General features: G+C 34.8%; 2 protein-coding genes across 2 annotated transcripts; one reads left to right on the forward strand and one right to left on the reverse strand.

Moving 5' to 3' along the window:
• The first annotated feature begins 2,239 nt into the window (after nucleotides 1–2,239).
• Efr (ER GDP-fucose transporter) lies at nucleotides 2,240–4,253 on the forward strand. Its single transcript, XM_075310629.1, has 5 exons — nucleotides 2,240–2,844; nucleotides 2,911–3,127; nucleotides 3,187–3,318; nucleotides 3,377–3,568; nucleotides 3,624–4,253. The coding sequence occupies exons 1-5, from the start codon at nucleotides 2,762–2,764 to the stop codon at nucleotides 4,017–4,019; spliced, it is 1,020 nt and encodes a 339-aa protein (XP_075166744.1). The 5' UTR covers nucleotides 2,240–2,761; the 3' UTR covers nucleotides 4,020–4,253.
• Nucleotides 4,254–5,749: 1,496 nt separating this feature from the next.
• snama (something that sticks like glue) lies at nucleotides 5,750–13,411 on the reverse strand. Its single transcript, XM_075313702.1, has 13 exons — nucleotides 13,076–13,411; nucleotides 12,764–13,001; nucleotides 12,524–12,700; nucleotides 12,324–12,469; nucleotides 12,103–12,264; nucleotides 11,633–12,042; nucleotides 10,445–10,857; nucleotides 9,114–9,251; nucleotides 8,653–9,027; nucleotides 8,508–8,582; nucleotides 8,377–8,442; nucleotides 8,206–8,319; nucleotides 5,750–8,142 (listed from the first exon to the last, which is right to left on the reverse strand). The coding sequence occupies exons 1-13, from the start codon at nucleotides 13,239–13,241 to the stop codon at nucleotides 5,991–5,993; spliced, it is 4,632 nt and encodes a 1,543-aa protein (XP_075169817.1). The 5' UTR covers nucleotides 13,242–13,411; the 3' UTR covers nucleotides 5,750–5,990.
• Nucleotides 13,412–14,453: the final 1,042 nt, after the last annotated feature.

Genomic DNA, 14,453 nt, shown 5'->3' on the forward strand with positions numbered 1-14,453 from the left:
ATAATATTGAATATTCTTCTATCTTCAGATAAATTATGGCCTGGATAGGGCGCATAAGATTAGTTTTGAGGGGAAACGCATTATCTCCAACGAAGTAGTAGGCAAACTCAATTATTGAATCTGGTAAATTTTGTGCCGGTGGAATGTTCAACACGTTATTTAATATTTTTTCCCAAATGCACTTCTGGCAAATACACCTCCATCACTTTGACTACCTAAGGCGCCCACATCAACAAAAGTAAATGAAAAATTTGCGTCACAGCACGCCATAAGTACAATGCTAAAGTGATTTTTGTAATTGAAATACAAGGATCCACTACAGTTTGGACCTATAATCTTTACATGTTTTCCGTCTATGGCTCCCAAGCAGTGTGGCATTCCCGTTTGTTGATTGAATTCCTCTGCAATCTTGTACCAGGTATTTAAATTTGGCGGGGAAACATAAATCCGGTTTAGTTCGTCCCATAAAACATCACAAGTTTCATAAACAATTTTTCTTACAGTGCACAATCTCATTTTGTGTGACCAAGCCAAGAAATTGAATGAACACCCATGTGCCAGATACCTAAATGGTAAGAAAAATAAGGTCGGATAAAACTATTTATATCTTTGCACCTAATGATGCCAAAACAAAGCTTTTGTTTGGCTGAAACAAATAAAGAATATTGGGTTGTTATTGTAAAACAAAACACATCTCTAATATATATTAGGGATACGTTTCAAAATCTGAAGTTTTCTCAAATCTCAATAGATTCTACGAACATTTGATGATTGGAGTACATAAAAACATTTGTAGTTACAAAACCGATGGTTAACTTTTTCGAACATAACAATTTCACAAATTATAGCAGAAAACACCAAATATCATTACTTGAGAACTCCTTTTTAAGGATACATTATGGTGTAATAACTAAATTCATAATGAGGAATTACTTACAGAATGGTTAATGATAAACGTGTTTCTGGGTCGATAGGTTTTCTATGTGAGTGTTTCTGTAGGCGCGTATGAATAATGTTCAATAGAGCATCAAAAGACGAGACACTCATTCTTGCTGCTTTGAAAAAATGTTCCATGTCACGGTCTTTTAATTGTTTCATGCAAGTTATAAAAAAACCAAATTCATCACGTTGCAAATTAACTGGTCGAACCCACCACCTTCTTTTGTTTGCCTGGAATATTCATTCAGAAATGTTCAATTAGTTATAATTATTACAGCGGTAACTTTCATAAGTCAACTTTCAATTTAGTCTAGTTTCCGGATTCTTCCGCGCCTTGTTCACAACCAGTCATTGTATTGCTTTATGTAGCAACCAGTATAAAGGGCGAAAGTTACTGGAATAATTGTTTAAAAAAGCAAATCAATATGTAATGTTGGCTCCGTTGGCTCTTCTTTAAATCATCTAAATAATCCCCGTATGTTGTCATCTGTACGTATATAAAAACTTACCGTTTTAATTGATTTGTATACATGTTCAGCAATCAATGCTATACATGTTATGTTCCACAATTTTAATAAAATTTTCTCGAACATTCCGATGTGTATATTATAAAAAACGTAAACAAATGAATGTAAACAAAAATAAAAAATCGCCGCCAAGCTTATTGTATTTGGCCGTCGCGGAAAAATCCTTCGCCTATCGCCTATCGCTATGGTTGTATTTACACACTAAATAATAACAAGACAATGAGAAACTGGCCCTTAATGTTATTTTTAATATTATTATATTTTTAACGAAAAAAATTAATAAAATGTACAAAATCACTAGAAATTTAGTGTTGACTTTCAGTAAGAACTGGGATTGACTTTCATGCAAATTGTGGTTAGAAAATATTCGCAGCAATATTAGTTTTTAATTTGTCTCACATTGAAAACTGTTTGAGAAATTATTGAGTAGCAATGCATTTCAATTTGAGGATTACAATTGAGAGATTATTGCTATTGTGTTGAATTTTACTGTTGAGGGTAATGTCTGTTTTTTGTTGAGAACGCGATTTTCTCAACAATTTCTCAACTTGAATATTACCCTAATCCTTTGAAAAAATGTTTGAAAAATTATTGCATTTTAGTATTTTTCAAACGTTTGTGTTTATTGGGAATACATTTCACATCTTCCTATTCTATCGTCTTTGAATTCAACTAATATTCAAGTTATTGTTGTTTTGGCAATCATTCATATATGTTTGGTGTCACTGTTCTGCTTCTGTTGCGGTGAGGGGAGACGATGGAACGCTTTTGACTTTGTATGTTCAGAAAGAAGAAAAAAGCATTTACATATACAATAATATAAATTCTGACATTCTGATAGCATAAGTGGAGTCGCTCCAGGACTGTTTACAAAATCCGCGTAGCATGTTGTTTTGTTTTCGGCCTACAATAACCAAAAACATGTTGCGATAGAGTCTTCCGCCTTTCAAAAGATTTTTACAATTAGTAAAGCAATATAGTTGCAATTTCAAAAATACGTGATACAACCTTCACAATTTTCAATATCAGATCAAGTCCCTAAATTTATTTTTGTCCACCATCAAGTGTTTATTACTTGTAATTACATAAGATTCCTTATATTTGGTATTGAGTTCCGATGTCACGAAGATAAACATCTTGCACGCAATCAAATCTATAGCTAACTTAAAGAGAAGCAACAATAGTAGCGCGAGGGCGATATGTGGTAATTGATTAGTCGACCATGCACAGATTATGCTGAATCACTTAAAAAATAACGTAATTTATAACTAGAAGAATAAAAAGATAGCCTCAAAATGAATTTAAAGGCATGGTCAGCAGTGCTGGGCGTCTTCATTGGATGTTGTAGCAATGTTATCTTTCTGGAGTTATTAGTCAAGTAAGCTGTTCAAGATCATCATGTTGTAACTCACACTTGTACTAAAGGTTGCATTTTTTCTTCAAGGTATGATTCTGGTTCTGGTAACCTAATAACGTTTTCCCAGTTTCTATTCATTGCCATTGAGGGATACATATTTACTTCAAAATATGGAACGGTTAAACCTGTCATTGGATTCAAAGACTATGCTGTTTTGGTTCTAATGTTTTTTGTAACAAGTGTTTGCAACAACTATGCCTTCGATTTTAATATTGCGATGCCTTTACACATGATATTCCGCGCGGTAAGACCAAAACACCTTTAATTGTAAAATTCAAATTCGCAATGTTTATTTTATTATAGGGTTCTCTAATGGCGAATATGATAATGGGTATATTGATCTTGAAAAAACATTATGGAGTTTCCAAGTACTTGTCTGTCGTTTTAATTACCATTGGAATTATAACATGTACAATGGTATCTGCCTCTAAAGTGGTATGTTATTGGAAAATTTACAAGAATTATTGAAGGTCTTATAGAACATTTATTTTAGGAGGATACAAGCAATCCAAAGCTTCGAAAAGACGCGGGCACAGATGAAAATGGTTATTCTGTAGTATTTTGGTGGTGTGTTGGAATTGCTATACTAACTGTGGCATTGCTGGTTTCCGCTTGTATGGGTATCTATCAAGAAGTGTTGTACAAAAAGTATGGAAAACGCTCTAGGGAAGCTTTATACTATACGGTAGGGTAATATTTTCTACCTAAATTGTAACCTATCTAAGCAATTTTCTTTACAGCATTTACTGCCTCTTCCCGGGTTTTTGCTGATCGGTGCAAATATTTGGGAGCATCTTCTTATAAGTGCCAGTAGTGAACCCCTTATGGTAATGGGTGTCAATACCTTTTTACCAGAACAAATAGTTTATCTAATTTGCAATATGATAACACAATATGTATGCATAAGTTCTGTGTATGTCCTAACAGCCGAATGCAGTTCCCTTACTGTAACTTTAGTTGTTACTTTGCGTAAATTTGTGTCTCTTGTATTTTCAATTTTGTATTTTAAAAATTCATTTACCATATATCATTGGATAGGTACAATATTGGTGTTTACGGGAACTATCATTTTTACAGAATCATATCCGAAATCTCTGTTCAAAGGCAAAGAGGACAAAAAAGTTAAGGCCTCATAAGGCCTATGCTATATTTTTGTCTCGGGTGCATGTATTGATATTATGTTTGTATAAATGATGCTAGTGTTGTTCGATTAATCGTGAATTTTGACTTGAGAATTTTAGTTATACTTTTATAAAAGGCTCTGTTAATTTAGAAATCTAACAATACTTCATACATAACTATTTAGCAAATTGTTTTTATTTACAAGAATTTGTTATTTGATAAGACAATAAATCAAACGAATTTTTAAATTGTTTTCATTGGATATTGAATAAGTTTTGAAAACCACACTATTGCCCATGGAAAAAGACAGCGAAAAAAAGGTTTGGGAAACGTATATGTATATAGAATGCCTGCCTTCTCTGACGTCAGATCGATGCAAATTTGTTAGTTGAAACTTTAAAGCAAACATTAAAGGCAATATACATACGTATGTTTAGTCTAATTTTTGTGTTTACTCAATTGCTTTCTTCAATCAATATAGTTAAAGTGTTTGTTGATCGTATTCGCTAGCTTTTAAGAATACATGAGCGCACTCAGCCCACATGAATATTGATCATGCTTTCTCCAAATTTACCTTTCAGCTCGTAACATTTCATATTTCCTCTATTCTCGCATACCCAGGTGATGTGAATCCTACCGTTGCATTCCAGCTGTGTTCGTGATTATACCTTATCTTTTTTCTCTTGGTTTCAAAATTGGTGAATTAATGAACATCGTGCTATCTAATGATAAAACTTTCCCAACTATGCAGTTCTTAAAATCGCTATATGATCGTGGATTGGAAAGTGGGTTGTAATCATAATAAAAAGGCGACAAATTTTCAATATTTCGAAAAGCTGGTTTATCGAGTTTTGCAAAAGTCGACTTTTGCGATTATTGGAAGTTTTGTCAGACTATACTCAGGAAAATTGGTGGCAGGTCTTGCATTGGATCTGGTCGTTTGGAAAACGACAAATTTAATCTAATTCAAAGATTTTATGAATTTTTGCTTTAAACTAAATTTTGGTTCATTTTTGTTAACGATGCTATTTAAAGCGCCTGAAATAGGCCGTAGCCAAAAAATAAGCATGACTTAATAGAAAGAAAAATTTTTAAAGCAGAGAGAACTAATGATAGGAGAATGCCTGATTTAGCAAATTATAATGAATTGCTCTACTACTACGCGTTCCCAAAGTGGGTTTCCAATTCGCCCTATGTCAATCTGATAGACATTTCCATTTGGGCGCATGTAGGACAAAAATATGCCAGTCTATAGGAGCTAACGAAAGCCCAAAAAGATGAATAAATGAAATGACAAAAATTAATAATAATATATTGTACAAACGGCAAATTTACTGTGGTTTTTCAGCTCAGATTCCTACCAGAAAACAGAAGAAAAAGACCCGGGTACAGATGAAAATGGTTATTCTAACAGAAAATAACAAACAAACTAAATAAATAAATAAATAAAAGCAATTATTATTTATTTTTCTTTTGTATATATGGTTGAGTCAACAGAGGCTAACCAATTTACACAGGAATTCAAGTCAGAGTTTTCTTACTAGAACATTTTTCGAAAAGTGGACAAGGTATTCCTTATCCTTCTCACTTATATACTCTTTTTTGCGAATTAAATCTAATGAGTAAAACATTGAAAATCCCTCCTACATGTAATCCTGTGCTGTTCTCGTTTCATGCATAGTAAACCAATTATTGTGTTCGATGGCTTACAAAAAGAAAATAAATAAATTTATAGCAAAATTCGTTGACGGTTAGAAAGTGATATCCACAGTGGGGACATACATATTATCTTTTCTTGTTTATTAAAAAGAAATCAAATTTCCTTAATGTAAATTAATATATTCTTTTTATATATGTAGTATATATATACGGGTATTTTGTTGTAAATTTCATTTTTGTATTTTTATGGTAGATGCGCATAGTAAATGCTGCTGGTTGGTTAGCATTTACAATTATCGAATTAGGGTTTTTACAATTTTTTCTATTCATTTTTTGCTTTTCTTTTTCTTCTTTTTGTCCGATTTGGATTTCTTCTTGCTTGATTTTTTGCTATCGCTATCTGGGGATTCTGAACGTTTTCTGGATTTTTTATCGGCCTTGGCTTGTTTTCTCTTTCGTTCCGCATTACCATCGTCAGATTCCGAATCAGATGTCGAGGGACTACGTTTTCGATGTGACACAGGCGAATGATGTCGTTTATGGGAGAGTCCATGTTCGACTTCGCTGCGATGATGTTCTTTTTCAGACTTATCTTTTGCTTTACCATCTTTACGCTCTTTGTCGTAATCATTGTTACGCTCCTTTTCGCGATCTCTGTCACGTTCACGTTCCCTCTCTCTTTCTCTCTCTCGTTCTTTTCCAGAGCTTTGTTCGACTTTGTCGCGTTGACGTATTCTTTCCTTTTCCTTTATTCTTTCTTTTTCTTTTTCCCTTTCCTTTTCTTTTTCGCGTTCTCTCTCCCTTTCTCGTTCTCTTTCGCCACGCTCACGTTCTCTTTCTCCCCTCTCCCGATCCCTTTCACCTCTCTCACGTTCTCTTCGCTCTCTTTCTCCACGATCACGGCTAGTTTTGTCGCCATCATTCCGTTTTGTAACAACCTTTCCATCACCACCTCTATTATGCCGATCATTTTCCCGATGACGATCATCATCTCGCCTCGCATCACCAAAATGTGGTTGTGTGTATGCAGGTTGACTGATTTTACTACCCAAACGATCTTTAATGGACTTCTTTTTTTCGGCAGCCTCATTTTTAACTTCCACTGATCTTTCTGTGCTAATATTTACAGGTAATGTTATTTTAATATTTCGTATGTTGTCATGATCATCTGGATATGGCTTCGATGATGACCTTTCCTTAGACGAAGATTTTTTATGTAGCTCAATTGGTCTAATAGCATTTATCGCTCGAGCAAATATAGCCTTCTCTGCACGTACAATAACATCGTTTGTAACTTTTGAATCCGAATTGGTATGTGTGGGCATATCTTCGTGTTTGTTTTCATCGTTTGCATGACTCAAGCTATTAAGATTATCATCTAGCTCCCATTTTGACGCTTCAGGTACTAGTTTGTTGTTACTTTCCTGAAGTTTGAAACTGTTATCATCAAAATCTGTTTCATATTCATGAATATCTAATACAGCATCGAAACACTTAATATCAGACGGAGGTGTTTTCTCACCAAACTCTAAGGATTTTTGTTTGGGTGTTGTCTCCATTCGGGGAGCATCGTCTTTTTTCGGCGTTGAATTAGGATGCAATTCTTTTTCAACACTGTGATATTCACCTTCCTCTTCCAAGTCGTCATATAAACGAAATTCTTTTTCTGAAGGTTTCATTTCTTCCACACTAGTTTTGGAAGTGTCATGCTCTGACGGCTGTTCATTATTATGGGGATCGTCTTCGAGTTCGCCCTCTTCTTGTTGGAACGAGTCATGTTTTTCCTCGGATTTTTGCCTATGACGTTCTTTTTTCGCTTTCTTTTCCTTCTTGATTTTTTTACGCTCGCTCTTGTCCTTTCTCTTCTTTTTGCGATCTTTGAGTTTTTTCTCGGATTTCTTTTCGGATTTTTCCTCCGAAGAAGTTTGATGGGAATCACTGACCACTTTGTGTTCATTGGTATCCCGTAGAGGTTCTTTCTGTCTTGGAGGTGTCATACTACGACGTTTTATATCTACATCATCATGATCATCTCTATCTTTTTCTTTGTGCACATGACGATCATCATTTTTGTGTTTGCTACTACTACGACCATGAGATGAATGGCTTGATCCTTTGTCCTTCTCCTTTTTGTGATGATGATCCATAGGCTTACCTTTCGGCGTGGTACTCCTTTGTAGTTTTCTTCTTTTTTCGGTAGTCCGTATACTTGACCTGGAACGTGATTTACTTCGCGATCTTGATCTTTGATCGCCCCTATTCGAAGAAGTATGCGTATACATTTTATTCTCTTCCAAATCTTGAGAGACACATTTCTCGTACAGATCAGGGGTTGCATTGCGTTGACATCGAATTTCCCTTAGATTAGATGGGGGTGATGATATTATTATGTTACTATGGAATGGGTTACGGGAGGTTTGTATTTCGAAACCAGGTGGTGGTGGCTCAGAGTTTTCATCATTCAAAATATAATGTTTTCTGAAATAATCATTAACATTGTGTTAATATGTTCTGGTGAGATAAAACAAAATATTACTATACCTCATTTCGGGCATCCTGTCATCGTTATCAATGTGCATTTTATTATTCGACGATCCTCTAGAATCTAAGGGCTTTGAGATATTCACACGACCTCGGCTACCTTCTCTCTTGTGTCTGAAATGGTTGGAAGCAAATGTAAAAATGTAACAAAATAGGTTTTGAAACTATTACCTGTTGCTATGCATTGAGTCCTCGTGATCATCTTGCCTTGGCTTTTGATGATAATGATGTGGATGTCTGGAAAGAAGCAAAATGATTTATGAGGAAATTAAACTCGTTTGGGGTTTGTTTAACATTCTTACTTGTCCTGTAAACCATGACCTTTTGTATTAGAAGGTGATCTGTAGCGTTTGTTCGGAGGCGAATGAGTTCTGGATCTATACGCCAATCATTTTAGAATGAGTAAAATTAGGTCATTTAATCAGTAGTTAAGAGTGCCATACTAACCTAGAATTTCTTTCTAAAGTTTTGGAACGTCTATTTCTGTAAACATGTTCCTTAGGTCCTCTTTCACGTTCTCGTTCACGTTCTCGTTCCCTTTCCCGCTCTCTTTCCCTTTCACGTTCTCTTTCCTTGTCACCTGATTTCTCATAACGTGGCCAACGGCGCTCGTTTTCACGTTCACGGGACCGTCCTCTTTTCTCATGATAACCACCGCTGTGATCTTTAGAAATCCGATTATTATAGGGTGATGTACGAAAATTACCTCTAATATGACGTTCTTTAGATCTTCTACGACGATCTGGGGAACGTCTATCATCTTTCTTTTTCTCCTTCTCTTTCATAATGCGATTAAAAGCTTCAAGTGGGTCATCGATAATCCTATAATGTATGGAAAAATAGATGGTATTGTTATGAAAATAACAGAAAATTTTGGATTTTCTTTATTTGTATTTCAGCAGACTTACCCAACACCCACTTTTGCAGCTACCGTTTCATATACAGAAGCAATATTGTTAAACGGACGCATTTGATTTTGACTATCAACTTCACGGACTGGATAATTAAAACGATTTGGCATATTTGTCGAGGGAAATCGTTGATATCTGTGAAATAAAAAAGCACAATGGAATCGTACAAATTCTTAACAAAACTAGAAATATGGGACGAGATCTAAAATCGCAAACCGAAATCCAAATCCAGGAGAAATCTTTGCCAAATGATACTCGGTAATGGTCCACAAAACGATATCGGCTGCTTCTGTAAAAAACTTACCAAATCATTTGGAGAGCAGTGGAATATATACAAATTGCTATTGCAGCCAATTATCGAAATATTATATTGGGAATATGGAAGTTTATGCTTTGTGAGCATTTGAAGCAGGATTTATATGTGGATCCTTCCCTCTAGATTTCCTCTTGGTATAAGAATATATGTCTCATTCTTCACAACAGTGGCACCACCTTCAGCAATAGTTTACTTCCTTTTCTCTCTCTCTCTTTATTTTCCTCTGTGTTTGATTATCACTGGCATTGGATGTTAAATTTGCTTTGCGAAACTGACGCTAAACTATGGTCACAATAGATTTTGAAGACTTTGGCATATCTTTCGTAATGATTATTCTTATTATTTTTTTTCTAATATCAATAACAAATAATTAAGGGTTCAATCAGTCTTTTTTATTGCATTATTTAAAGACATGGATAAACAATTTATAAAAAAAAAAGATTTCAGAAAATCCTTAATTAACACTTGAACAAAGGTTGTTAAACAATTTATAAAAAAATGGTTGCAGCAAAATCCTTAATTAATTGATTTAAAAAAATCGTATAGATATTTTTGCTTATAGCTTAACTAAAACACTAAAAATGTGTATCTTACAATTTATAATCTTTCCATAAAACACGAGATCACATTTCTTATCACATTCATTTCGTTCTTACAAATAATGTGTGCAAATCATGGATATATCTCATAGATATCTCATACTTCATTTGTATCATCAAATATTAATACAATAAATAATTGAACAGAAATATGTACTTAGGTCCTAACAATGTAAAAGTAGTTTCGCACTTTTACTTTAACAAAATAACTTCACAAAAGGTATATAAGTTTATATGGAAATTTTGTTTCAATGGTATAGAAATGTATTTCATTCCTTTTTTAGGAGATTTGATAAAGAATAAACATCGATTTGGTTTGTCTTATATGTGTTGGTTTTTTTGCACTGGTCCAAAATGCGTGAAATACGTTTAAGAGAAATGTCAAACTGTTCTACAATGTGACTCACACTTACCCTGGTACCACGTTGCCCATGGGATTGTAACCTTGATCGTATGAATTCATGGCAGCAATGGGCATACGAAGCTGTGGAGGTCCTACTTGCGCATGATGGGGCGGTATATTCGGGTGTGGATATAAAGGTGGACGATGCATATGATTGTGAAATCCTCCATGCATATTCATTGGTCTAATAGGCCTTTGTTGCATTTCGTATGATTGATGGGGAGGGTATAGCGGGGTCACTTGTGAAGTAGTAGATCCCGGCGGCTGAGCATTGTCCACTGGCTTTGTAGCGATAAGAGGTCTTTTCTCATAGCCATAATGATCAGAAGACGAGTTATCATGTTCACGAGGTGAGCGTTCCCAGTCTTTGGAGCTAGTACGATCGCTTGATCGATGTGAGTTACTTTCATGCTGATGATGAGACTACGTTTTTACCAAATGAGAAAACCATTTTATTAATATCTGCATTTTTTTATTTTAGAAAATTTATATAATAAGAATGTATTCATAAGTTGACCGAAGAAGCAAGTTTATAGAAATTTCCAAACATAGCCTGAATAAAAAGACGAAGGCATTTTGAAAATTGATTAAAAATTGAAAAAAAAAATTAATTTACTTAATTTTTGTCGATTAGTTAAGGCTAAGACTATTTTTAGTTATGTCTCTTGTTATACCCATGTAGTGAACCTTCTCTTGTCAATGAGACCAGCCCGATTCTTTGTTAAGCTCAATGATGGGATACTTGTTCGAAAACAATTAAAGACATTTGATACAAAAAAACTTGTGGGTTGTTTGTTCCGAACTTTTCAACTTTTATGTCCGTAGTGGATTTTCAACTTTTGTATTCCTACACGAGTAGTCAGTTTATGTTGGACAACATCAAAAGTTGACTTATATAACGTGACATTATACGGAAGATTAGCAAATTATTGGTCCAACTAAAAGAAGACAAGTGCAGCTGCTGTAGCTCCACTTATTCGATGTGATGTCAGCTTAGACGCTGTGTGTACAATCAAATCACGTAAATTTCATTGAATTACTTTTTTTGTTTTTAATTGACGACACCAATTGTTATTATTTTTACTTAAATATGTACGTCGCCTTAATATGTAAAGTGCCTAAATATCTACAACCTGCTTTCCTTTAATACAATAATCACTATTTCTAAGTTGTATTTAAAAAAAAATTAAAAACGTACCTGTGATTTGCTTTTGGGTGAACTTGCCTCTATACCAGGTGGTTTTGGATGGGAAGTATGACGACGACCCAAATATTTTTCTGTACGTGTATCGGAAGCCGATGGCACTTTTACCACTATATTGTCTTCATAATCTGAATCATCATGCGTTGGACTAGTATGGCTGGCAGTATCCTTTTCTTTTTTTGGTTCATCTTTCGGTTCGCCGTCTTCTTTTTCTTTCTCTTCATCCTTGTTTAAATCATCCTTGGTTACAACAGTCTCACTAGATTCCTCCACTTTATTATCTTTTTCAGCCTCATCTGTTGGGGGTGTTGTCTTCTCGGCTGCTTCTGGTTTTTTCGTTTCCTCCACTTGTTTATCATTATCTTCCTCGTTGTTAGTGCTAGGCGGTGGTTCCTTATTAATCTCTGAAATAATGAGGAATTAGTAAACTTTGCCTTTTCCAGCTATCGTATTTAAAAATCCACCTTTCTTTCCCTGATTACATGCTTTATATCCAGTGCGATTTTTAAAAGCATTTACAGAATTTCTTAAGAAGCGGTTTGGTATAAGTGAACCCGGTGAACTTCCCTTTTCTTTGCAATCCGGGCACTCGTTATCTTCAGATTCTAGCAAAGCAGTTCGCACACCTATAAATGTCAAATAATGATAAATTTCAATTTGTTGGAAGAAGATTAGAAGTTCATACAATCGTCACAAAAAGAGCTGCCACAACAAGGTATCATAACCGCATCTACAAAGAGATCATTACATATACTGCACACTAAATCCTCTGGTATTTCCTGTTTCTTTTCTTCCTCCAGCAAGGGTTCTTGACTTTCAATCATCATTGCCCTGTTCAAAGTATATTTTGTATTTTCTTTTATATATGTTAAGAAATAATTTTACCTGTCGTCTTTATCTCGAAAAGATTTAGGAATCCCCGTCGTTCTTTTTACTTCAACGTGCTCCTTGCTAATATTGAAAGGACAATTTTTAATCCAATGACCTCCTTTTTTACACTTGTTACAACGGTAGGTTGGCGGAACTTCTCCAGTTTGCGAATAACCTCTAATTTTCTGATAGCTTTTGTAAAAGTAAATTTTATATTATATATATTTGTATGCCAAATATTATTATTCCGTGTACCTTTTGGGGTCGTATTCTGCAGTACTTTGCATCATCATAGCTTGGATTTTGTCCTCTTCACTGCCCTCCATTTTCGACAAATCAAAATCTGCCTGCTGCTCCATTGGTTTTGGAACAATCCGCTGTTGTACAGGTTTATTTGCTGCATCCCACAATTTCTTGGCTTGATTTGTCAGAGGAACGCGAGAGATAATCAATGAGGTATTTTTCGGTATCAAGCTAGAATCATGTGGATACTCTGCACAAAAAATGCATTGATAACATTCAGCAAACAGACCCAGAACGTATTTTTAGAATTAATTTGCAACATACCTTCTTTCGTTTGTGCATTTATAATTTGCAAATCGAAATCTGTGATTTTACTTAGCCGCTTTTGTTGAAGTATGGCTTTCTTCAGATCCGCCACCGAAATATGGAGACCATCAAACGTGATGGTATCATAATCGAGGGTGCTCTTGAATTTGTAGTGCACCGACATGGTCAATGCGCAATTTCTCCCGAAGATTGGGAAACCCCTGCCTAATGCAACTAACTCCCAGATTTCTTTAATTAGGTTTTATTTTCTATTTAAGGATTATATCGCGAATGCCAATTTAATTTGTATCTCACCACCTTACCTTTTTTTTCAATTGTCACTTTCCTTTTGACGTTGTTCGTTTTCACGAAACCCGGAGGAGACAAAGTTTTCATAAAGCCGTTGAATTGCGGCATTCATGCCCAAGGCGATACAAATCGCGATTTTGTTGTCTTCTTTGCATTCTTCGTAGCGAGAACATTCACACGTACCGATTGTATTAGGTCTGTTCGCGTAATTTTTTCAGTTACATTTATAAAAACCAATACTTATTTGGACGAAATTGACAAATCTTGGGTGTTCAAATGTTGAAATTTGTTGTTTTGTATTTCGGAGGTGAAAACCAAAAGCGGTTTAATATCTATTAATATTTAATATCTATTAAAATAAATAAACAATGTAGAAAGCAAGTTAAAGAAAACTATGTCGAATTGCAATGAAAGTAAAACAAACACAGTTTTGCAGATATTTCTCACCAAATCTTAAAACACTCATTAACATGACGGTAGTTCCTATTTTGTTCAAACTATGATCGAAGTCTCGATTTTTAAGAATTGCGAAAGCGAGATTTTAAATCAAAAATGATTTAGAGAATTTCGTGACTGTATTATTATTTGATTGTTAAGTTGAGTTTCCTCATATTGTGAATGACTATATAATTTATACATCTTATGCGCTTTACAGTCTATCAGTTATTCCGGACGGAATGTCGGTGTTTGTAAAGAATCTTACAGTGTGTCGGATCGATACGACTTGTCGGCGATGACTAAATAATCGGTAAATGTGTTATCATCCCATAAACATGCAACAGTATCGATTATGCCTTCGGACTTAACTGATAATCTGCACAATATATGGGATATGTTCGACACGAGCACTGTCGTCCGGAATAAATGATAGTCTGTAATGTGCTTTGCAGTACTATAACAATACTTTGTATTACGATTGCTTTCATTTATTAAGCGACGTTGTTCAAATCTCACTCAAGGCAATCAATATATCGATGCCTTCATTCCAGAGTACGCTAAGTCGACTTAACATCTGTTGATGGAGTTGGTTTTTTTGTATTCGGATTGATGTGACTTGAGTCCTGTCAAAAGCTCGAATTTATCGGAC

This window comes from Haematobia irritans, chromosome 5 (assembly GCF_050003625.1).
Source record: "Haematobia irritans isolate KBUSLIRL chromosome 5, ASM5000362v1, whole genome shotgun sequence".
Taxonomy (NCBI): domain Eukaryota; kingdom Metazoa; phylum Arthropoda; class Insecta; order Diptera; family Muscidae; genus Haematobia; species Haematobia irritans.